The sequence below is a fragment of the Paroedura picta genome, chromosome 8 (genome assembly GCF_049243985.1).
Source record: "Paroedura picta isolate Pp20150507F chromosome 8, Ppicta_v3.0, whole genome shotgun sequence".
Taxonomy (NCBI): Eukaryota; Metazoa; Chordata; class Lepidosauria; order Squamata; family Gekkonidae; genus Paroedura; species Paroedura picta.
In genome coordinates, this window is record NC_135376.1 from 64,948,986 (window position 1) to 64,975,056 (window position 26,071).

The following is a 26,071-nucleotide window of genomic DNA, read 5'->3' on the forward strand; positions in this document are numbered from 1 at the left end:
TTTGATAAGCAGCCACACCAACAGACTGCATTCATTCATCATGACAAAAAAGAGGCTTTTGCTGATGATGTGATTAACATAGCTTGTCATTTCTGCCTCTCTTGATGTAGAAAGCATAATTGAAAGATTCTGCAGGTTGGAAACCTTGAACCAACCTCCAATTCACCATGATGTCTGAATGTAAGTGCCTTGTGAATTGCGGTAGGCTGCCTCCGGGTGGACTAGGGGTGGAGACATGGGGCATAGTCACATCAAAGGCATGACATCACTTCCAGGTTTGTCTCAGGAATGACCTCACACGGTTCATCCAGTACTGTTTTTTCTTCATTTCAAGTGGCAGCAGGGGTTGGGAGGTTGCCAGAGGGAGGTTGATTGCCATAATGGGAGGCTTAAAAGATGAAAAATAAGAATTGACTGTGTGGCTGTACAATAAATCTCAATCTTTAATTAATGTAGAAACTATAAATGGAGTCTGTCAGATATGTAGACATCACAAATGGAGTCTGCCAGAACGAGGTCCCAGATCTTACTCTTGTTTTCAGAAAGCAAACACTTTCATCAGTGGTTGCCCCCTTAAATAACAGCACAATATTGAAATTATATTATATTGTAAAATATACATTAGTAATATTAATTAATTAAAGATTTAGAAGTAAAGAGTCTGTATTGTACAGCCACACAATCGATCCTTATTTTTTGTCTTCTACTTTGTTGGTTCGGTGGTCATCCTTCTTACAACCCTATTACAACGTGTGGTTGTGGACATACCATGACCCTATCTCTTGCATACAATCACACGAGTCAAGAAAAAAAAATTATATTGTTTCTGAAATGGCATAATTAGCCTGTTTTATGATAATGGACTTGCACTCCGCATGGCCCTCTTGCATCCTACATATTTTAAAGCATCTCTTTAGAAGCCTTAAAACATTTTAAAAAGAAGGGGGAGGGGGAGAAAGTGGATTTCTGCTGAGAAAGGTGTATTCTGAACCCAGTATCAGATTCCATATTATGAACTGCACAATACTTACTGTCCTAGATGTTGCAATTGTGTGAATGGAATCACTGTCATTGCTGCTATGCACAGATATTATGCAGTACTGTTTTTATAATGTTTCTAGTATTTACAAATACTATTTGTATTTGTAAATACTAGAAATGCTCTAATATTTACAAATAGTGCAAATGCACTTTATCCTAATTACTGAACCCTACTATTATTTTTCATATTTATAATAAATTACAGCAGGGGTGGCAAAACGGTGGCTTTCCATGGAGTGCAATTTCCATGAGCTCCTGCCAGCAGCATTCTGGCACGGGCTCATGGGAATTATAGTCCATGGACATTTGGAAAGCCACAGTTTGGCCACCCTGGCAGAGTCATAACACCTCTGGACAGGTACTGAAATATACTGGATAGGTACTGAAATAAATGAAACTCTTTTTACTTTACTTAAATGCATGCAAAGTTGTTGAGTGAAGCATTTTGCTGCATTTCACACTAGATGCTGTAGGCTCTCTTTAGGCAAAGGGAAGAAACGGTCTTCCAAACTATAAATAAATGATATGGTCATTTCAGGCTCCAAGGCTATTTGCGTAGCAAAAGAGGCCTCATTGTCACTAAGAAACCAATATCTAAAGGTATTTTCTATATCTATAATGGGGAATCCTCTGATGATTTAAGCAATTGTGACAAGGAGTGACTTTTGAATCTTTCTGACACATTCATTATATAAGTGTTGATTGGCAGTGCTCAGTGCCTCTAGGCACTTCATCTTTAAATCCCCATTTTAAATAAAAAATAAAGCTAAACATTTTGCTACAACATGTCCCTTATGCTCTCAATTTAGTATTCTCTTGTTGTCACAGAGACTGCTGAGGGAAACATAATTTATTACTTGCCCTTGTGGAATGTCTGTTTAAACATCCATCAGAGAAGCCTTTTTAAAACCTTGATTTCTCCAGTGATTCCCATCCTAAGCAGTTCTGCTGGATATAAATTTAATTATTAATACCACAAGCAGTAAATGAGACATGCCAAGGATGATGGCTAAAATCCCATTTTCGTGCCAATAAAATGTACATTCTAAATAATAAACTAGTTCTGAATTTCTCCATGCCTGAGGAGAATTCTTTTATGCTTCTGAAGTCAGGTATAGTTTAAGCCTATGTAATGCTGCTGCTGTATGCAGGAACTGATTCATACATTCATAGATGCCACCTGATGAATGCAGTGTCAGGTGACAACCTGACTGTATGAAAGGACCATTGAATATCCATAAACATAGAAAAAGGTTAAAGTCCTCATCGACAGATCAATAAAGTCATATATGTGTGCCAACCTGAAATTTGAAATGGTACAGCAAGACACAAGTTTACACCCTTATCTATTATTTGTAAGAATTAAGGAATTTGGATCTAGAGCCACAATAACAATAACAATATGATTTATTTCCCGCCACTCCCTAGATGGATCGTGGTGGGTCACAATGTCTTAAAACCCCCATTAAAACTCCCATTAAAAGACTTTAAAATACTCCCAACATGGCAGAAATCCCATTCCTAACCCTACTACTAATGAGGGTGGAGAAGGAGGTCCAACAATGTTTACTTCGAAAGCCCGAAAGCCCGGGGGAGCAATAGATCTACCTCGTTGACCCCAGCCTCAACTATAGGATTTACCAGGCTATATTTTATGGCATTAAAGATCAATTGGAATGTGACAAGTTCCCACCTGGAGAGTCCCAGCAAGCATTATCTGACTTCTGAGGATGTATACAAGACGGGGACCTGAGAGGAGGGGAAATCCATTCTTTCCTGCTAGCCCTTTTTTCTCCTCTTTTGCTGTAGCTCCAATGCCCCCTTTTGCCCACCTATTTGATCTTCCTTCCTACCATCTTGTATAGCCACCCACATGGTCTTCCCTCCCCAGCAGCATACCCATCCACCCAACTGCCCAATTAATCTTCCTTGCACAATTTGCAGCTTCTTCTGGTATTACCCTCACCCCCAGTTACCTACCTACTGTTTTTTTTGTTTTTGTTTCCCACTTCTGTAGATTAAGATTGCCAACTGCTCATGTTGGTTGTCACTACCAAATTTTTGCATGGCATGTTGGATTGCTGGGCAACCTACCATGCCATCCAGACATTTTTCTGCTTACCTTTAGGGAGTTATCCCCTATTTTTGCATTCTGTTTATTTTCTGTACACCTATGGGTTTTTCTGGTTATCCCTGTTACTTGTGTGCGGGTTCCAACACATTTTTGATCTGTTCTGGGAGCCATACTTGGCCACTAGATATATGGTGGTAGCAATTAGAGTTGCTTACATTTATGTCATTTTTAAAGTGGAAAGTTGGGGTGGAATATAATTTTAATATCAAAATGGACACATTAACATATCACCTCTCCTGCCTACCCCTCCATTGTTGTTACTTGATCATGCTGGATCCAGGCCTCTTTTCTCAAGCACTTCAAGCTAAGCACCATTCTCCCATACTCAAACAGTAGAGCATGGCCAGGACTCACCCATTGGAGTGCCTGTTGGAGCTGTGGCAGGCTAGCTGGAGGGCAGATATAATTGCCCAAGCTACTCCCGTGCCATGTGCGCGCATAACAATGGCACATCTTGCCATCAATGAGGCGGGCCTTGGGATGCCTATAAAGGCACCATATACAGGGCTGAGACTCTTGTCCTGTGATCGCCGAGTGGACAGTTTACCACCCACCTGCCCTGTTTTGTTTCATGGTTGCAGTTAGCATTTTGTGTTAAAGTTTGTCATAGCTGTGGAGTTTAACCTCGAGAAGGAGTCTGTTGGCAGGGAGGCTGGGCTGCATGTCGGACTCCCTGGAGGTTTGGGGCCCCTTAAGAGTAAACATGTAGTGGGCACTGCCAACCTGGCTGGGAAGGCATGGGGTAGGCCAGTGTGCCAGGCAATTTAGGGTTAGTAAACTGTTATTTATTTATTTATTTATTTATTTATTTATTTATTTATTTATTTAGATTTATATACCGCCCTCCCTGAAGGCTCAGGGCCTTCACAGGGCAAGAGTCTCAGCCCTGTATATGGAGCCTTTATAGGCATCCCAAGGCCCGCCTCATTGATGGCAAGATGTTAGTGTCCTTTGGCTCCCCTACTAAGGTCACTTCCATTAGGATAGGACTCCGGTCGGCAAGGGGATCCATGTTCCCAGCTGGGAACCTGTGAGGGTCTCCAGGGCACCTTTGGAGTTTGGGGATCAGGCAGTCAGCTGATTGTTTAGGTCAGGCTCCTTCTGAGGCCGGGCCAACCCTCTTGCGTGGGGGATGCAAATAAAGCTGTGGCCATGTTTCAATCCAACACTTGTGTCGCATTTCCTTCCAGCCACAAGATGTCCGCCTGTAAATCATTATTTGGTTGCTGTCAAAATATGGTTCTGTCCACTTCTAGTAATCTTTCTCGAATGTGAAATTATGGCATCAGCTCTGTGGAAGGATTTGTGACACAGTTTCTTAAAAAGGAAGATGTGATTGGTACGTGAAATGACCAATTATGTGGAAATGCCTTTTATAATCTATATATATCTTCAGTCAATTGTGGACTTCTTTGTTACCTGGTACAAACCCTATTGACTTCTTTGCAAGGGGGAAAATCATCTAGTGTTCCCTGTTAAGTTCTCAGTTTGCTAAAGCTTTATCAACAGAAAAAAGGAAAATGGAATGCCTGAGTACTTGCTAGAAAAATAAATGTTCTTTGGTACAATAAAAACTAACCGTTTATCTGACTATTGCATTTTATTATCTGCAGTGGTGTGTGTGTGGGGGGAACTTTAGCAATTCAAAAAATGAAAAGGCCGTCCCTCTCCCATATGTGGATGAGCTTTTATTTCTTATGAAAATAGTGCATCACTGGCATAAGAGATTGCAGCAGAATTGTTAGGTAATTGTTAAGGAGGAAACAGTATAACTTTAAAGGTTGTGTTTGTATAGCAAAAGGCGATTTGGCAACCGGATGTTCTACTTTTTCTGCTGTGTTTTTGCTGAGATTCTGTAGCAGATTGTTTGTAATTGCTCATTGCTCTCCATTAGTGTAACACCCTCCTGGCAACATGCTAATAGTTTACATCTCTTGGGGCTTAAAATTACTATTTTAATTAAAGCAATTTGTTTCAAATGGGTCTTCCAAATCCCAGTGTGATCTTATAAGAGCCTGGGGCAAAGAAATGAAAGGAGGAGGCAAGTGGAGAGCAGCAATTGTTGCAAAGCCTATAATAAGGCTTGAATATACATGTTTGTCTTGATTTAACAAACAGGGGGACCTGTGTGGACAGCACTGAGTAAAATTAGAAGAATTTTATTTCTGCTTACTAGTTTAGCTCCGACTGAGTTTTCAAGTTTAGATCTAATGGAGCTTCTGCTTCTTCATATATATTGTATACCCTTGTACAATCTGAGGATGTGAATAGAATCCTTGGAAAGCTGAGGCTTACCGCTTGTATATCTGACTTTTACGTGGTGTGGCTGGTTAGAGCCGCCAGAAGAGGCTGTTTGAGAAAGGTAACTAGAATCTCTTTTAAAGCTCTGGAGGGCTCCCATTAGTTTCCAAGGCTGTAGAATTCTGCCCCCACCATTGCCTTGGAGTTTTGTACATAGTTTAATGGAGCAGAGAAAGGCTACCTGGAAATTTATTTATTCACAAACTGCCATAAACCACCATGAATAGCTCCAAAGTTTACGAGATGTTTGTGCCAAGTGCTCTCCCACAAACATCATTTTGTGAACTGTGAACCAGCTAAAATTCAAGTAAAACTTTAGTTAGTGAGCACCATCCCTACTGATATAGAATCATAGAATCATAGACATGGACCAATTATGCAAGGCGGTAGCCATGCCGAGCTGCTGTTGGTTCTGTGTAGTGGAGCAGCATGCCCCACCACTTTCTAAGTATGCACAGGGGACGAAATCCCCTGGAGCACAAGAAATCCCTTGGTACACAGAGGCTGTATAAAAACCTAATTATAAAATTTAAAAAAATAACAGTTTATCCACTGATCTGGTTTTAGAATCATAGAGTTGGATGGTACCTCCAGGGTCATCTAGTCCAACCCCTGCACAATGCGGGAAATTCACAATTCCTGCACAATGCAGGAAATTTCCCACATTGCACACCAAGGCTGCAGCCCTGCATCCAATTAAACATTACTTAAAATCCATTAACTTCAGTAGAAAAAAACACATAACTGACCCTGGGATTCTCACCTATGTATCAACTCTAAATATTGCAAGCTGCTTTCCTTGGCATTGGTTCAAGGATACTGGTACATCCCTTTGAACTTTAGGGCTTTCTCTCAATCAAGTTTTCAGAAAGCTTAAAATGTAATTAGTTGATTTGTCAATGTGAGTTAAAAATGAAGCTTCTCTTTCCCTTTCCTTTATTTCATTAAAGTGTGGCATTTGTTTTTGTGATCGACTCTATCCCCTTAGGTAATATGTCAAATCTGGCATGTTATTATTAAATGCCTGATCATTTGTTATCCCTAGGAAGTTTTTATAACCCAGGGGTTTCCCTAAGGAAAAAAGGCTGATTTCTTTATTCTACTTTTCTACATCATCACAAATAGTAGTCTTAAGGTTTACTACCACAAGATTAGCCACAATATGTTGAAATTGAAAATATCCTCTCGCCAATAACTTGAATACGCAAGAAAAATATAGTCTCAATGTTAATGAATGCCAGAAAGTCTCTCATCTCTAGCAAAACCAGGCTTACACATTTAATTTGTTTGCACATTTAATTTGTTCTTCAATAAGGCACAGAATTATGACTTTATTGATTATATTTTGAGTGAAATTATTTTTCTCAAAAAAAAAAAAAAACCCAACACAACCAGGAACCTTTCCCTATGGTTTGACATGTTTTAGGTGGCCCACTTGAGTGAGATTGCAAGTTTTGACAGCTGGAGATCTTGTCTTCATTATGGTTTAACAGATTTCAAAGGTCAGTTCCTTCCTACAAAGAAACAGTTTGGAACAGGACTTCATTGATGGCAACTTCAAGTGGTAATCATATAAGTAAGAAAAGTAAAAGTAATGATGACTTATCACTGAGATGGTGCTGTGGGTGTGGTGTTATCTGATCTAAACATGTCACATTCCATATAAAATGATACATGGGACACTGAGTTGGGTGGAAAGACAGTATAGAAATGTTTAAAATGAAATCAATGTTTATGATTTAAAAACAATGTCTTAATTTCCTACAAGCAAATGTCTTCTGCAACTATACTCAGCAACAATAAGAAAGCTATTAATTGCTGTCCCCTATGCTACCTTAGCAGAAATAATTTAGTTTTTGTCAACAGAGGTATAAAAAAAGAAAAATTGAAATAGAAAACATATTTTTAGTAAACAAAATAGATAGTACTATTTTGATGATAAAAATCGGACTAGAATATTAATCACAACAGGACTAGCAGCATATTTGGATCTCAAATTCAGTTTTATAATATCAAAATGTTGAACTATCCAATGAAGTGTAACCAGAAAAAAACATTGTAGCACATTTATTGTGCCAGCATTAATCACATTTGAACATGTTTCCTTGAAAATACCTTGTACAGTATACTTAGGCATTATAATTATCTAATTATATAGATTTATATAAAAATCTGCAAGCTACACATTTTGAGTAGGTAAAAATACCTTTCCTTAAAAAGCATTTCATTCATTCCAGAACAGAAAATGTTCGTTTCTGTGCTTCCCCATTTTTCCATAGGAAAAAATGAGCATCCCTGAATTTGTCTCAAACTTTCAAAAAACAAACACCCAAACCTTTGTGAGAAGAGTGTGGCAAAACAGGCATATCTACAGTTAATTAGCAACTGTGCATTCACACAATTATTTGGAAGATAAATGAAAAAACGTAGGTTAGTGCAAAGTACAAAAATCTGTACTTCATGCCTATCTTGTTTAGTTCCTAAAACCTCCTGTATTCTTTAAACAGCAAGCTGCATTTTTCATACGGCTCTTTCACTTTCTCATCTTCATCACTTGTGTTTCGCTACTACTTCATCCCCCCCCCCTTTTCTGCATGTTTTGCTCCCTCTAATGATGGATTTGATATTACATAACTGTTCCATTTAATATTTCTGTTTAGACCTAGGAAGAGAAGCTGGTCTCATGGCTTAAGTGCCACTCAGCGCTTAACACCCACTCATGGCAGCTGTCCTGCCCCTGAGTGCCTCTTCCTCCAACAAGCTTGCCTGTCTGTCCAGCAGCCAGCCAGTTGCCTTCCATCTCCATCCTTCCATCCCTCTGAGGCTGCAGATCCCTGCTGCATGAGAGCTGCCCCTGCCTACACCCAAGGGTGTTCAACATGATAGTACAGCAGATGGGTACTCCAGTTATGAACCTCTTTGCAAGTCACCTTATTCGACAGGTGCCTCGCTTCATATCAAGATACTATCACCACCAGATAGAGCAGACGAATGCTCTGATTTCTCCATGGCCCCAGGGCCTACTGTACGCCTTTCCTCCTCTCCCCATTATTCCCCAAGTCATCAAGCGTATTCGTCTCTTCAGAGCCAGAGTCATTCTAATTGCTCCTCGGTGGCCACGCAGACCGTGGTTCTCATCGATCATTCAGCTAGTAGACGGAGAACCCATGACTCTACCAGTTTCACCGGATCTCCTCATACAGGGTCTGATTTGCCATCCCAAACCACAGTGGTTTGAACTTACCACCTGGCCCTAGAACGGGAGGGTCTCCTAGGTTCAGGTTATAGTTCCTGACAGTTAGAGCGGTTTCTCAGTGGAACAGGTTTCTTCGGGAGGTGGTGGGTTCTCCATCTTTGGACATTTTTAAACAGAGGCTGGATAGCCATCTGACGGAGAGGCTGATTCTGTGAAGGTTCAAGGGGGTGGCAGGTTAGTGGATGAGCGATAGGGTTGTGAGTCTCCTGCAAAGTGCAGGGGGTCAGACTAGATGACCCAGGATGTACCTTCCAACTCTATGATTCTATGACCTCTTCTTGCACTTATGTGTTGAGGTTGGCTTATTTTCCCCCAATTTGTGCATTTTTTTCCATATACGCATTTCCATATGCACATTTTTTCCATATGCATGTTTCCACATGCTATGTTAATAGAAGTAATAGCTTTTATGGTATGAACAGAATGTGCGGACACAGAGTTCTTTATTAAGCATGGGGAGAACAGGAATTCCCCTTATATTGGATTAATTGCTTCCAGCTTTCTTCCGTTTTTGCAGTCTCTGGAACAGATCCATTTGTGCAAATCACTGGATTACAGTGTTGAAATTTATTCTCTTGGCAGTTTGACATTCAGATGCCTCTAATTGTTTTCAATCTTTGTTTTTAGCATGATAATTAGGAGTTTTCTATGAATGAATTCTGTAACTGCATTCATTCTTTTTTCTAAGTTTTCATTCTGAACCCTTTCCCTATTTTTAAAAAAGAAAATAGGCGTTTAACCTTTGGGCAAGGTTATTTAACCTTTTTGATTCTACTGTATGAAATCGTTATGAAATTGCTGCACTTGCAATGTCAAGGCCTTTCCCAAGACGTCCCTTCAGCTTTGTGCTGGATTGGACCTGTTGCATTTGGTCATGACCTTCAATCACAGCCGTGTAAAAAAAATCTTTTAGAAGTGCAGAGGAAAAGTATACTAAAGAATTGACTGATATTCCTGCAATGCCAGAACAGCCTAAGGAGACAGTTAATGTGCAGAAATTACAAGGTAGCCTAATTGTATAGAAAGATGCTGGCTTGGAAGAGTTCCAGTTCTGGCCTTCTTTTGATGTGTTTATTATGGTTGTAGTATAAACAGAAACAAATTAAGGCCGTGATTTACTGAGAAGCATGGTAGGTGAAAATTTCTGAAAAGGAGAGACATTGTTGTGTCTACACTGAGGGTCTCAGCATGGCTGAAATACTCTGAAGCAAGGGTTAAGTATGATCTTCTACCATCTTCTGATATTATAGAGTAAGATTCAACCTTTCAAGCGAGGAATGCCCTTAAGTAAGTGACACTTATCAACACAGTTTGTACGAGATATTGCTTATCTCTGGCACAATATGATGGCCTTTACTCTTATATTAGGATTTGTTTTGAGTTTTTTTTACCAATTGGATCTGCTATATTTGAGGAGCAAGCTCAATGTCACACACAAATGCATTGTCTTAATGGTGGTTACCCACCAATAAAAGGCAATTTCAGAAGAGGTCAAAATTGATGGAGAGAAATTCCAGCACTATGTACTAGTCAGAGTGGGAGCAATTTAGAAATGCAAAACGGCCAGTGGAGAAAAAGTTACACATTCTCCTCTCAACTGTTCTACTTAAAATTGGATTCCTGCCAAAGTTGTACTTAACATCACTGCCCCTTATGTGAAAAAATGTTTTATGCTCTGCTTTTCTCTATCTTAAGGAACTCTCAAAATTCTGAAGGAGCTGTAAAATGGTGCTCTTCACCCAATGGGCCTCCCTTACCCAGGCCACTCTCCCCACATTAAACCTGGGCCAATAATGGGTCTACTGTGATTCAGGCCCATGGAAGAATGATCATATTATATTTTACAGAGATTAACTTTTAAGTCTTTTGACTATTTATTGTATGGAGATTTTTTATGGGGATGAGATTGCGATGGAGAGGGGTGGCTCAGAAATCCAAGAAATTAAATAAATAAGGAAGGCCCCAGCCTCTGTGCTCTTTTTGCTGGTCCTCCAGGGCAACTAGTTGGCCACTATGACCGTTTATGCACTGGAGGTTTCATGCCGGGCTGTAAGCTGGAGTTTAAGTCGTGGCTGGTTGCTCCAAGGGAGGAGGGGGAGATGGGAATGACGGCGGTGACAAGGAGCTCCAACTACAAATAAGTCAAGCTGCAGCCGCTCAGCCCAGCCGAGAAGGAGGAAAAAGTCAAGCTGCGGTTGAAACTGCAGCTGCCCGAAAAGCTGCGGAGTTAACCTATGAAGGGCTGAAGAATAATTATGGGATGGAAGGGGAGAGAACTGGGGAACTGCCGGGACTTGGGGGTGGTATAATCAGGGGCAGAATAGGACAGAAGAGACACCAAAAGCACCCAGAGAGAAAGATAGAAGACGACAGAGACAGGGGAGAGAAGAAAGTTACCCGTTTATGATTACAGCAGGGGAACAGCTTCAAAGGGGCGCAGAAGAAAGTTTTCAGGCAGCCCATAGGAGAGGATGGGACCCAGGGGAGGTTAAGAACACACCGTTAAGACCCCAGCCTCAGGGAAGGGCCAGACCAAGAGAGCGAAGATCAGCGTTCATGTGGGAGAAACAGAAGCAATTACTTGCCAGCTAGAACGCGGAGAGACAAGCAGGAAGGAGGGGTGTAACCACAGAGCTTAAATGAGCAGGGGAGGAGTCAATGAGGGATATAAAAGACACAGAGGGGAAGTAGGTGGGGGAAGACAGCAAAGCATGTGTGATTGTTGGTGGAAGAATAAACAGCGTTTGCATCAGTCTTCTGGCTCCTGTGGTTTCCTGGTTGCAACGGAGAAGTCAGGCACAATGGCTGAGAGGGGTGTGGCCCAAGGAGGGTCAGGAAAAGACCCCACACTCCACCTCTTTCTGCACCCACGCGGGGAAGCATTTGGCCCGGTGAACCTCATCTGCACCCGATTTGTGCTCCTGCATGGGAGCTGGGGCAGTGAAGTTCCCAGGGCATAATTGGTCAATGTGAGCACTGGTCTGATCCAATAGAGTGCTTTCTCTGTTCTAGTTCTTTCTTCAATTGAATGCATTAATGCATGGCTTTGGCTAAGCAATTATATGATTGTTTCATCAAGTACATTGCTCAATCCACTTGCCATGGCTATTAGGTGGCACTGGGTCTCAAGCTTGTAGTTAATGGCAAACAGAGGTCGCACTGATTCTGCTTCTTGTAGCTCAGCTGCCACATGCAATAGTTCCTTCAGGACTGGAAAATTAAAATGAACCATTTCACATCTGCATAATGAAATGGCATATTTATTTAAAATAGCGTAGGTGGCCCCTGCTTGAAAGAATGGGCTGTAACCTTTCCCTCTGTCCATTAGGTTTCTTTATGTATTTATATTTTAAAAGCATTCCTGTTGAGCCCCTGGCTGTCTGAAGTGGCACAGATTTTAGACACAGATTGACGGCCTCATCTGTTGTTTGTGAAATATAGGCCTGCGAATGTAATGAATCTTTGGGAGGGGGGAAAAGGTACTGGGGGAAGTAAAAATTTTTTTGCTATACTTTTCACCGTGTAACATGATGCAGTGAATTGCAGCAGAAACTTCATTATATTTCTATGAAAGCATATTTCCTGTGGGAAATAAAGAAGATGAGGGCCTATTAAAACCAGTTTGAGCCATTAAAGATAATTAAAATTGTAGATATTTTGGAAGCTTTGTTATAGTCAATATGGCCATCATTAACTGTATAAAAACAATAACCCCCAGAGTACTTTCGCAGTCTAGTCATCACATTTAGCATCACATCAAGAAACTGAACCCAGTTAAAAGATCTACCGATAAAACATTGAGGCTAAAAATAGGAACTAGCTCAGTTCTCAGTGTCTCTGTTGCATACAAAAAAGTGAAACTTGTGGTTCTCCCTTGACATTCAGGAGGATGCCTCGGTGGGTGTTTCCCGCCACTCTAACTTTTTGATTCTACTGTATGAAATCTGACAAAATCTGCAATCCATCAGTGAAGTCTGTCTCCATTCCTGAGAAATGGAAAGTAGTTAATGTAATCCGTATCTTCAAAAAAAGTTCCAGAGGAGATCCAGGAAATTAAAAGCTGGTCAGTCTAACATTGATACTGGGTAAGTTGGTGAAATCTATTCTTAAAGATACATTTAGTAGGCACATTGATGAACAAATGCTATTGAGAAAGAATCAGGATGGATTCTATAAGGGAACATCTTGTTTCATTAACCTTTTAGTTATTTGTGGAGGTGAATAAACATGTGGACAAGGGCAACCTAGTAAATGTTCCTTACCTATACTTCCAGAAAGCTTTTGATAAAGTTCCTTATGAAAGGCTCCTAAGTAAACTCAGCAGGCATGGAATAAGAAGTCCTTTTGTGGATTAAAAACTGGTTAAGTAACAAGAATCAGAGAGTGAGTATGAATGGGCAGTTTTCACACTGGAAGGTGGTAAGCAGTAGGGCTCAGCAGTAGGCCTGGTGCTTTTTAACTTGGTCATTAATGATTTGTAATTGGGAGTAAGCAGTGAAAGGGCCAAGTTTTCTGATGACACTAAATTGTTCAGGGATGGTGAGAACCAGGGAGGATTATGAGGTGCTCCAGTGGGATCTGTTGAGACTGGGCGAGTAGGCATTAAGATGGCAAATTAGGTTCAACACGGGCAAGTGCAAAGTAGTATACACTGGAACCAAAATTGCAAGTATATCTTGATGGGGTCTGAACTGGTGATAACAGTCCTGGAGAGAGATCTTGGAATCATGGTACATAACTTATTGAACATGTCGACTAGGTGTGCAACTGCAATTAAAATGGCAAATGTGATGCAGGAAATGAATCATACACTATCATAATCCAGAGAAAGATTGGTCCATTACCAGTGGCATATGTATATGCATGAAATGCTGCCAAGTATGAAAAGTAACCCATCAAATAGGTTTGAGCTGCTTATAAACAGCTGAACTGCTCAATGAAAAATCAGCTCCTGGTTCATGACCAGAATTTGAGTTGAACTAGATTCAGTTGAGAAGCAGTAATGGTAGTGCTCTCTGAAGGGCAAGGCCAGTTTTGCAAAGCTTTGTTCCAGAAAGGACAGATGAGAAAGAATGCATCTGCCAGGAAGAACACTCACTCAGTGCTTTCTAAGAATTGGGTTGTGAGCAGGGTTCTGCTCTGACTGTGGAAGGAAGGAATATTTATATCTTTGGGAATACTTTTCACAGTTGTTCTTTTTAATTTATTTAAATACATTGGGTTTACCTCTTGATTTGGTGAACATCTCTGTAGACTTCGAACCTTCAAACCTGGCCCTTGAGAATGGAGGGGCTTGTTGTTGTTAGTTGTGAAGTCGTGTCCGACCCATCGCAACCATACGGACGATGATCCTCCAGGCCTTCCTGTTCTCTACCATTCCCTGGAGTCCATTTAAGCTCACACTGACTGCTTCTGAGGGGCTATATTTGTTTTTAACAAAAACAAAATGAGCAAACTAGACAGCCATGGTTTGTTTAAGTCTGTGTTATCAGTGCCATGTTACCAATGTGTGCTTTTTGCACAGTCTTGAGATAGTTGTGGCAGACCGATCTCATCAGAAGCTAAGTAGGGTCAGCCCCAGTGCATCCTTGGATGCGAGACCATTAAGTCAGTTTAGGGTTTCTGGGCAGAAGCAGGCACCACTGTTTGTCTCTTGTCTTGAAAACCCTACAACGTTGCTGTAAATCGGCTGTGATTCGACAGCACTTTTTACCACCAGGATAGTTATAGTCTGTCCCCTCCTCTGTGTAATTGCCTTAATTGACTTAACCCTGCATGGCCATAGAGGAGAATCAATTTCAGCTAGTGTGCAGATGTAAAACCAGCCACAAGACAGAAGGAAAGGAAGCTCTTAGCAGTGCATCTGCTAGGCAGACACAAAATAGGCAAGGAGATCCAAAACGTGGTTCATAGATGATGGCTCACAAATCATTGGAGTTGTTTTAATCAGAAATACACAGTACCTACAGTGGTAGTTGTCTGGAATAGGAATAATGTCAGTGTACTCTGTTTGAAGCAGGGATGAGCCAAATATGTGGCTTAATATTTCATGAACAATTTAATACAGAGTTTTTGCTGATAATTCATGAAGGGCCAAAAAGGCAGTGAAACTGTTTACCACGCGCACACATCCACTGGCAGGCAGTCCTACTTCTGTCCTCTGATATAATTCCCCAGTACTTCTGCTGCCATGACCACTGACTGCAGGAGTAGAAGGGTTGGTTTTTATACCCCCCCACTCCGCTTTTACAATCACCTTGTCATCCTCTCCCCACAGCAGGCTGATAATGCTGATGGAGCTATTGCAGTGCGGTAGTTGGGGCTGAGAGATCTCTGACAGGACCGCTCTGTGGGAACAGAGAACTGACAGGATTGTGACTAGCCCAAGATCACTCAGCTGGCTGCACATGGAAGAGGAGTGGGGAATCACACCAGGCTCGCCAGATTAGAGGCTGCTGCTCTTAACCACGGCACCAAGCTGGCTGCTGATTTTTAATAAAGAAATATGGTCAGTGCAATAGCTGGGAACACCAGCAAATAGGACAAAATGTCCTCCAAACACTTCCTCCCCATGCCTGCCCCTTGGTGCCAGTTACTGATTCAGAGAGCATTAATATTTACCTTCTATGACATCATCACAGAGTCTCATGGGACAACAGGAGACAGGTTCTCAAAGGAAAATTGTGTCAGTGAAGCATCTATCAGGGTTGTGAAACCAACAAATATGCTTGCAAATGGTAATCATTTGGCAGTTTCCCACCAAAAGGTCCCCTTTCATACAATTTTTATTTTATTTATTTATCGTGAATGAAGTTTGAAGCCTTTTTTTAACTGCAAGAGCATTGGTTCTCCTAGTTAGGTACTTCTCCTTAATGGATTTGTTTTATTCCAAAACTAGTTGTCCTTCCTGCAGCTATCTGTGGGACCATCTCGTTCAATATGCCCCCCGGAAAGCACTGTGTTCATCAAGTGCCAAATTATTGGTAATCCTTGGCCCCAACAAGATCTGCCTGGCCTTGATCAAGGCCAGGGCCTGGTGGAATGAGTGGCTGTCTGTGATTGGGGCCCTGATGGAGTTGGTGGAGCTATCGCAGTTCCACAGGGCCTATAAGATGGCACTCTTCCACCAGACCTATGGCTGATGCCAATATCATGTGGACCATCCACCTCTCCTCTCCAGGTTCCTCCCTTTTTTCTTGGCTGTAGGCCAGATGAAAAATGGCTGGAGTAGGGCAGGGTGGATGGATGGGGATTTTGTTTGGGAGTCTTAATTATATGCTGTTTTAAATTTTGATTGTGAATATTTTAACTATTTTGTAACCTGGCCTGAGCCCACTTGAGGAAAGTAGAGATGGATGGTGATGATGATGATGATGCATTGCTGTAATTTTCATTTATATTCTGTACAGGCTGGTCAGACATGATCCACTGGGGTTCTTCTACCCCTTTACTTTGCAGAATCCCCCTGCCAAGCCCTTGGCATCAAGGTAATAGCTGGAAGAAGTTCAGTACAAGTTCATTACTGCTTGTACTCAAGTTTTTTTCTGGATGGCAGCCAATTTCTGTGAATTTTTTAAAAATTCTAAATTGGTTGTAGCTGTTAGCTGGAATTTAGAAACAGAGATTATGTTTGATTCATAAAGCAGACACTAAAATACATATTACACAGCTGAAATAACCCTGTGTTTTGCTTAAATCATGATGTCTGCTTAACTAATATGAAAAGGTATAGCATTCTTTCTGGGAGATTCATCATTCTGAAGCTTGTTGTTCTGCTTGTGGTCACAGAATTCTTGGAGAATGGCAGTCTTTAAAAAAAATCTTCCTTGGGTTTTTATCATTTAATCCTCATGACAAGATCAAGAGGCATCACTGGTGAACAGCAATCACTGTGAGAGTCAGAGGTTAAGGTGATATGTGTGTGGTATACACATCATTTTATAGATGAAAGGTACCAGGTTAGGAATGTAAAACCAGCAGTCTGGAAAATTCTCATATACTGGTGGATAGAGACTGACATGAATCAGCTAATGAACTTCCATGAATTTTGGTGCAATTTGTGGTGGCTTGTTATGGTTCATCTTCTGCTGTTCACCAGAAATGACTGAGGGGACAGGAGGCATCCTTAGAGATGAGAATTCTTTCCATGATAATCACAGATTTATTATGCTTTATTGTTGTTTTATTTCGTTCCATTCATTTGACATTTATTTTAACTTTTAAAATGTAACATGCATTGCCTGTATACTTTTGCTAAAGGTGAGCGTTTAGATTTAAAATTATTATATTTATCTGTTATCCAAATATGTCAAAAGGTGGTAGGATAATTTTACATATGCCCTTTGTTAAAAAACAGATATAATCTGCCTGTAGGAGGAAATTAACCTGCCTAGCATCTTTAAGTTTAGAAACTGCATTCAAATAGTGAACATACGGAATACCCAGTATTCCTAGGAAATCTTGAAGGAGATATGAACAACCTGTTCAAAGCTGTTTTGTTACCAGAAATGTACTTATACACGTGTCCCGCAACATGTGTATATTCAGCAGTGGGGAATGACCTTAGCGAGAGGTGGCAATGTAGCGAAATGGATTGTGTGCCAATGTCTATGTGTTGATTACACCCTTAAGAACTCAAGGCAGACAAGAGGCATATAGTAAAAATAATAACAATCTTTATTAGAGGGAAAATATTAGGCAAAATATATCTAGCACTCTAGCAAGCAGTCGTATAGGGACAAATAGAGTGGGAATAGAGGTTTCAGTATAATTACTGGTCTTGAAGAGTAGATAGGCAGAGAGCTACAGCATGAACCAGCATGAAGGGAGCCTCCAGTGGGTCCCGAATTGGAAAGCATGAGGTAGCTTTGTGAGGCCACTGTTTATATAAGTTTGGGGGAGGGGGCTATGTGATGTAACCCAGGTGAGCACATGATGGAATTTTCCATGGAGCAAGATGTTGGGCAATGTCCTGGCCAGGTCTAGAGATGGCCATTGATAGCTTAGACAAAGGAGTTAATGGGTCTAAGAAAGGGAATCATCATGTCTCAATAGTTCTAGCTGCTGAGGTTGTGGGAGAGATTTCCCCTGGCAAATGCACCAAGCATGCGTATTTGTAAGACAAAGAGGTTTGCCTCGGAGTCCCTGGGCAAACAGACTTGAACCAGGTCATTGAATCAGCAATACAATGGGGTGGGGAAGAAGGAAGAAAGCAATACATGTTTCAGGAAGAAGCTGCCATTCTGAACCTGTGGCTAAGAGCAAGCTCTTAAGATGGAGTCTGACCTGGCTTGGCAGACTTTAATAGCGTTTGGCTTTGGCCCAAGCCTAGACTATTAAGAGGTATCACTGGTTGTGGAAGAGAGGCAGGGGTCCTGCCATACTTAACAGTTTAATTGGTATAAGTATGCCATGCTAGTGTCTAAACTAGGGATGTGCAGCTTAAAAAAATCAGTATTTTCTGGATCTCAGGGAGCTGAAAAATATTGGTATCCCCAATTCCCTAGGTTCTTAATATTTGGAGTAGATTTTCCCGTCTCCCAAGATTCGAATCTTTTTCACATCCATTTTTACCTATAGGGAATATTTTCAGGAGGCTGGAGGGGATGGCGCCTGTTCTTTAAATGAGACCAAAATTTAAAGTGAATCGGATCTATGGGTTCCTGAACAAGGTGTCCCCTGTCATCCTCCACTGATTCCTGTATGGAAAATAATGTACCCAAAAAAGAAAATAAAATCTGAGAATCTACGCCAGTGTAAAACCCAAGAATTGCACAAGCCAAATGGAATAGGAATGGTGTTACAACTCTAAGAAGTCTAAAACTGCAGAATTGAGCTGATGTGTAACCTGAGAATATATAGCTATGTCAAACTGAAGAATCCACCCTCCAATACAAACTTGATCAGAAGCAGCTAGAGAAAAGAAGACAATTTCAGCCTTTTATGCACTGGTGTTTTTGTTTGCTTCTGTCATGCATTCCCATCAGGTGTATTTTTCCCTTACTGCATACCAGCTCACTTTCACTTCACAGGGGCATCAAGCTTTCTTTTGCTTCCTGCATTGTTTTTGCTTCCTTCATCACTTACTTCACAAACACAATGATTCTGTAGGACTTTATCACACCCTCCTCCTGCCCCTGGGAGGCTACTGTTCCACCAACCATATTGTGCTCTCCTTATTGGTCAGTTTCAGACAGGGCATATTTTTTGAAGTTATAAGGAGAGATACTTCCAGAAGCATTTACTGTTGTGTAACTATCTTGCTGAAAGTTTAGTACTTCTCCTGCCCTAAGTACTACTAGGCATTTAAAGTTTCCTTTTAAAAATACTCTGTATAGTCTATCAAGCTAGTATATCTTCGTTAATATTCTCCCCCCCTCCCCACAAAAAAAGCAATTCAGGATGGTTTCATAGAATTGTCCTTTTGCATTAGTCAACAAAACACACTTTTATCCAATAGACTTGGGGCCATTTCGCACAGAGCTCAAAGTGGCTATTTGGTTGCTGTTTGTGAAATCGCTACTTTAACTAGCGAAATGTAACTAGCTGTGCCCGTAACGCACAGCTGCGGTTTTTGCGGAATTTGGCACTTTCACTTCTCGTCACTTTCGTAACCCACAGGCTTCCGGTCTCTGTCTTATCGCTACAAAGGAGGTCCCTTTTTAGCGCTTCTGGCCTCCCGTGCCCGTCAATCAAACTGCAGGGACACCTTTGACCTCAACCCAGAAGCCGAAATTGGTGGGGTTCCCCTTTTTAAAAAAAAACCCCCGAAAACCCCGTAGTAACGCTTCATCGTCAAATCATTGGCGCCCTCGGAACGGGTTTTATATTGTTTTCTATGAACCAAAGGTTGATGCATTGATATGTTTGATTGGTTAATCCCCGCCCACAGTACACGCCCACAGATTACCTGCTTATATGCACCTAGGCAGACACGTGGTCGGCCTCACTCTTTTGTTTGCATAGCCTACTGGCCGCAGCACAGGTTAACGTTGCAATGGAGAGGATTATTTATCAATTGTTGGATCAAATGCTTGCGGTAGTCCAGTGTATCCATACCACCGTGTCGCAGAGGAAGGCTGCTATCGAGGACTACCGACAACGTATGGCCAGAATGACGACCACCAGTAGAAGACGTTCTCTAAGGGCAACCATGGCGGCTAAGAAACGCTGGCAAGCTCTGGCAGAGGTCCGGTTCCCCAGACAGTTCTGGGTCGACGAAAGATCCTCTGACTGGTGGGAAAATTTTGTATGGTCTCGCTGGGATGATGACCACTGGATTGCCAACTTCAGAATGTCGAGGGGAACATTTTTTGAACTCGTGGATGCTCTCCGTGGCCGCATGGAAAGGCAAGTGACTGTCATGCGGCGCCCTGTTCCAGTGGAAAAAAGGGTGGCAGCCGCCTTGTGGTACTTGGCCACCCCGCAGTACTTCAGGACAGTAGCCCAGCAATTCGGATTAGGAGTCACAACGGTTGGCGAGATCCTGCTGGAGTTCTGCCTCGCCATGGAGGCTGAATTGTACAGCAAAGTGGTGTGCCTCAGAGACCGGCTTGGAGCGGTGAGTGTCATTCTATCCCCTTTGCCCTTTAAATTTTTTTTCTTGTTTGACAGGTGAGCAACGAATACGCGATGCACCCCACGCTGACATGCCATGGTTTCTATTCTTTTCTTTCCCTTATTCCAGAGTATGGATGGGTTTGCCAGGCTTGGATTCCCGCATTGTTTTGCGGCCGTCGATGGAAGCCACATCCCTATCCGTGCACCCGGGGGAAGCATAAAGGAGTACGGGAACAGGAAGGACTTTTGTTCTGTTCTCCTGCAAGGAACTGTGGACTTCTCCAGACGGTTTATAGATGCCGAGGTGGGGTGGAGTGGGAGGAGGCATGATGCCCTTGTTTTCAGGGAATCGAACCTCAGGAAAACCATGGACGAAGGGGTCTTTGTTCCAGGAAACCCCACCGCCACCATTGAGGGCGTGCGTGTGCCGGCGTTGGTGCTCGGGGATGGAGCCTACCCATTACGCCCCTGGCTCATGACTCCCTATAAGCGTCCAAGGACAGACGTGCAGAGCTACTACAACCTCAGTCACTCCCGGGCAAGGAATGTCGTGGAGCGTGCCTTTGGACGTTTGAAGTCTCGGTTCCGTTGCTTGATGTCACGACTCCATGTGCACATAGACAATGTCACTCCTTTGGTCATCGCATGTGTCATTTTGCACAACATCTGCGAGGACAAGGGACATAACATCCCCTTCCCTGTGGCTGAACCAGAACCTCTAGTCCTTGAGGATACACTAGACATCCCTGAAGCCAGGAAAAAAAGGATCTATGCGGAGGGGTACAAGGTTCGGGACGCTATAGCCACTCACCTATACAGAAATAGGAGACGTGTTTGATCGTGTTTTCTACTCTGGTGTTAAATAAAGTTTTATGTTCTTTGTTTAACCTTGTCTTGTGCGGTTTGTCTTTTTAGCCAGCAAAAAAACGGGGATTCTCTGGTCCAAAAGCACTTTGACAGACCTAAATGCTAACTCCCCGCTGAAATTGACAAACACAATACGGAAGCGCTGAACAGGGAAAGGTTGGGGAGGCGGGTAGCCAGGAAGTATTGGCGACCCCTGTCAAACAGGAGGATCAATCCACTTATGTTCCAAGGACTAATTTCATTGGTGGGCACCTTTGATACATTTAAAATTGGGGTGGCCGATCGGAGCAACGCAGATTCGTCATTCCAACGATGCCGAAGCCACGGAAGGGCTCCTTCTGGCAGCGCGCCGAGGCTGAGGCACTTTTGGAGCTGGTTCTCCAGTCCAAAAGCGTTGGCCGCCTTATGGCCAGCACCCACTGCCACACCAAGGGTGCTTACATGGTGTTGGCAGCGAGGATGAATGAGAGGGGCTACATCCGGACCTGGGAGCAGGTCCGGACAAAATTCAAACGTATAAAGCTCGACTTCCTGAACAGCATAGAGCAGTGTGGGGGGGGGGGGTCCCGCAGCCCAGTGGAAGAACGGTCTTCCACGATCTGATGGTCCCCCTGGAGATGAGGCGACATATGGGTGAGTGCTGCCCTTGTTATATTTCACCCTAAAGCATGCATTGAATGTCTAGATGCCTCTTTCCCCGACTGTTTCCGTTATATTTGAGAAAGCATTAAGATGCTGTCAACTCCTGCTGACATAGCCAGCCAGTACTGTCAAACCACTTTTGCTATGCACTTTGGCTCTGATTGTGGTGTGGCCATTGGCTGTGTATTATGTTTTGTATGCGTGCTTTTACTTATGAATTCTCTTTTACTTTGCCCAGCCACGCAATCTCCTGTCAAGCTCGCAGTGGCCAAAGCAGCTGAGCGTGAGGGAGAGGAGGAAGAGGGGCCTTCCACCTCATCACAGGCTGCAGGTGAGAGTTATAATTCTTTAAGGGAGACCCATGTGTGTGTACCCCCATGAAGCCATAAGGGAGCCTGCTGTGAAGCTTTTATTAGAAGTGTGATTGAATTCATTTTATTTTACTTCTATAGCAGAAACAATTGAGGCAAGGATGCGAAGCATGGAGGCCAGGCTGGCATCCTTGGAGGGGCTCGTAGAGCAACAACGGAGGGACTGTGAGTACTGCACCTCTGCTTGGGTGTGGGTTGTGTCACTTTAGCCTATATATATGGCTTATCATTTGTTTTTAACACATTTGCAGGGCAGGCAGAAGTGGCTGAAGTTAGAGGCGAGCTGGAGAGGCAGAGGCAGCAGAGGGAGGAGGAAGAAGGTAGGTTATGTCCCCCACCGCCCAACTCTCCGCATACTTTGGCTGAGGGCACTAAAAAATGTATCCATGTAAACTCCAGATTAAGAAATATCTGTGGCACTAATGTGTACCTGTTTTTCCTTCCCACACAGTGAAGAAGAAGGAGGACGAAGACCTGTTCCGCCGTAAAGTCAGGGGCACAGTGACCCGGTTGGGCAGAAGAATGAGGGAGATGGCAGAGGCTGGAGGGAAAGGGGCTGGTGAGGGGAGCAGTGGGACTTGAGTTTTGTTTTCTGTGTGTGTTTTGGGGTGGGGGGTGGTGGGGGGGTCCAAGTTACATCCCCTAATGGTTTTCCCCTGTTAAATATATACATTTGTTTTAAAAAGTTGGTTTTCCAGGGGGGTGGGGGGTGGGGGTGCTGGTGGGGCTCCAAGTTACATTCCCTAATGTTTTTCCCCTATTAAATATATACATTTGTTTAAAAAACTTGGTTTTCCAGGGGGGTGGGGGGTGGGGGTGCTGGTGGGGCTCCAAGTTACATTCCCTAATGTTTTTCCCCTGTTAAAATGTTTTTGAAAATAAAATGTTATTGCAAATTTTCTGAAAAATACTCCAGTGTGACACCTTACACTCGCACACCTTTCACCCCACACTCCAAAAACTCCTTGAACTGACACCCCTCCAACCTACAACCCACACAACAGATCCAGAATAAACACACTCACTAGAGAGGCCGCTTTCGGCCCTCCTAATTCCACAGTAGGGTACACAGAGACAGAGTCAAAAATATAAACTTTATTTTTCAAACAACAACAAGCACAGATAAACTTACGAAGACAAACTGGCCCAAACTATGAGGGGGAGAACTTGTCCGCCGGTTTTATTATTCTCTTACCGAGAACAGTCCTCCTTCGTGTTTGTGTGGAGGCATTCTGAGACGGGGTTGGTGGGGTGGGTGCTGGAGGTGGTGGAGTTGGTGTGGGTGGGGGGGGGACGTGGACGGTTATTTGTGGAGGGTTGGCCGTCTCCATGACCGCGACCGCCCTCTCCATAAGTCTGCAAATTTGTCTAACCTCCTCCACGCTTTCACGTAGGGATTGGTTAGAGTCCCTGATGAGTGCCCTCAATTTTTCCCCTCCTGGGCCTGGAGGGCGAGCATGGCCTGGCCTGCGGCTGCAGCACACCGTGTCTCCTCCTGGCAGTGCTCCAGGAGGCTCTGTCCCACGCTCGTCAAGAGGGAGACGCGCCTGAGCCTGGCACGTTCCCTCATGAGTCTCTCCTCTGCCGGGAGCGCGCCTCTAGGTGGTGGGCTGGCAGGACCTGGGGGTGGTTCCTCATCTTCCGAAAGAACCTCTGTTGGTAAAAATGAGAAACAGAACTGTTAGTACCATTGATACAACCAACACCGACCATGGTGCCCATGGTGGGCTTTTTTGTTTGCCTGTTTTAACAGCAAGACTCTGAACAATGGCTAGGGAGCACATGGTTAGTGGTTTGTGACATTGTCCTTCAGTTATGGTTAGAAGGAAACAGTTCATGCATGCTCACCCTCTTGAATATCTAGCCGCCTGCGTTGGGCAGGAGGTCTAGGCACCCCACGCTCTTCCTCCTCCTGCGTGCCGGGTATGAAATCTGCAAAAAAGAGCAAAACATGATTTAGGACCAAATGGTGGCAAAGCAAGCTTCAAAACCTACACCAGCAATGTAGAGGGACTCTCTTCTTTCTCCTAGCAGGGCTGCTGCCCCCTGCACAAACAGAAAACCACAAAGCAGTTTACACAGCACCCCCCCCCCATGATTGTCAAAAATACTTACCAAGGTTTGTAGATGCCCCCGAATCGCTCTCCACATCCTCTGCTGCTGGAGACTCGCGGGGCTCCGTCCCTGGCATCTGTGTCTCTGTGGACAACAGCAGACAATAGTGAAAAAGGAGCAAGCATACAACCTGAACCACACAGCATGCTCCCAAAGTAGTGGCTAAAGTACTGCAGATCTCGTCGTCCCTCCATGTTGGTCCCCTGCCGGTTGCCTGGACGGACGACGACTGTGAACCGGATTCCATACTGCCTTCACTAGTGGCTAAGCAAAATGGAGGTGCGAGGTGCAGGGTGCAACGGATCATATACCTTCCCGCACACAAAGACAAAAGGACTAGCCGGCTCCTGATTGGTGGTGGGCAGTCGGGGACACGTTCATTGGCCACACGAGGTCACATGTCACGTTCAAAACTCCTCGGGCGGGAACAGGATCTGCCCCTACTGGCCAGATTGGCGCTCTTATTGTTTGACTTCTCGCATGCGCTGATGCGTTTACACGCGGGAAGAGCAGTACGGACATGCAGCAGGAGCCATTTTACTGAAATGTCCGCCATTACACAAACGCATGCCGGTGTCCGCCCAGAGCAAGTTCAGCAGTACTCGACAGTTCCCCAACAATATTCGCCAGCCAAAGCTTAAATCAACCAAACATGACTTTTGACTGGTGAAAATTCGTTGGCACGCTCAGGGGAAAGTTTTTTAAAATGAACGTGGGACGGCGACTCCGCTAGCCGGAGGTCTAGCCGCCGATGGAAAGGGTTGTCCGCACCCCAGCACAACCACGCACCCGGAACCACACAAACACCCACTACACATAAACCGCCCCTCATGATATCGCATCGCATCATATCTGTTGAACCCCTCAAAGCTGTACAGGACTGCGGTCGGCGAATGTTCGTTGCAACGCTCAGGGGAAAGTTTTTTAAAATGCTCCCTGCACGTTTACTCCGCTAGGTCTGGCCGATGGTAGACGGGGTTTTAAGCTTTGGGGCATGTTTTGCGTGACGGTGTGTGCTACTGTGCTTTTGAAATACTATTGTGCTGTCCGGGCAAAATTCCCGAAATTGGTCGTGCTGGAAAGCCAGGCGCCGTCTCGTTGCCTCGTTGATCTGTGCTCGGTCCGAGAAAAAAAAATGGCGAACAGTTCGCCGGAAGTTTGGAGGACAGGCTCAGGAAGAGGGACTTCGAAGAACCCGCAACAATGTTAACGCACAGGTCTTTAGCGCTAGTGTTGCAGATTGGTTGCAGGAGTGTATCGCTATCTGGAGGGTGAATCCACTTTTTGCGATTCCCCTAAAAGCGCTACAACGAAGCGCTTTTTGCTGATTGGTTTCAGGAGTGTTGCAGATTGTGTACGACGTCGTGCGTTATGGCAAATCAATAGCGTTACCAATTGGCAACCATTGTGCGATTTTGAAGCCGTGCAAAAAGCCCCTTGAAGTATGCATGCCAGCAAAAGTTTGCAGCTTGCGCTAAGAGGCTTCAGGGTCTAATACCATTTAATATCACCCAGTTTACCTCTTTAGTGCAAATGTTCTTATTCCAGGCTAATGAAATCACCAGCTTTGTGCTTTGACTGATCCCTCAGTTCTGATTAGAATATTCAAACACTTTCCCCAGAAGCAGGTCAACTAATTATTGTGACAGAGAATTGGAGCTAGATCAAATTAAGCAGATGTTGCCGTCTGTGTAGAAAATCAATATCAGTGGTGTTTAGGGTGATATGAGCATAAGAGCCATATTGAGTAAGAAAAATGAGGGAAACAATATTCTTCTCCTGTTA

General features: G+C 43.4%; 2 protein-coding genes across 5 annotated transcripts in view; both read left to right on the forward strand.

The window, feature by feature from the left end:
* The window catches only part of LOC143842655 (uncharacterized), a 501,692-nt gene that overhangs the window by 138,991 nt on the left and 336,630 nt on the right, over positions 1-26,071 (forward strand). The gene's annotated exons all lie outside the window — the stretch shown is intronic.
* LOC143842727 (uncharacterized) lies at positions 21,618-22,753 on the forward strand. The gene is made up of 5 exons (XM_077347890.1): positions 21,618-21,672; positions 22,039-22,131; positions 22,253-22,336; positions 22,423-22,491; positions 22,623-22,753. Exons 1-5 carry the CDS (start codon positions 21,618-21,620, stop codon positions 22,751-22,753), a joined length of 432 nt encoding a protein of 143 aa, XP_077204005.1.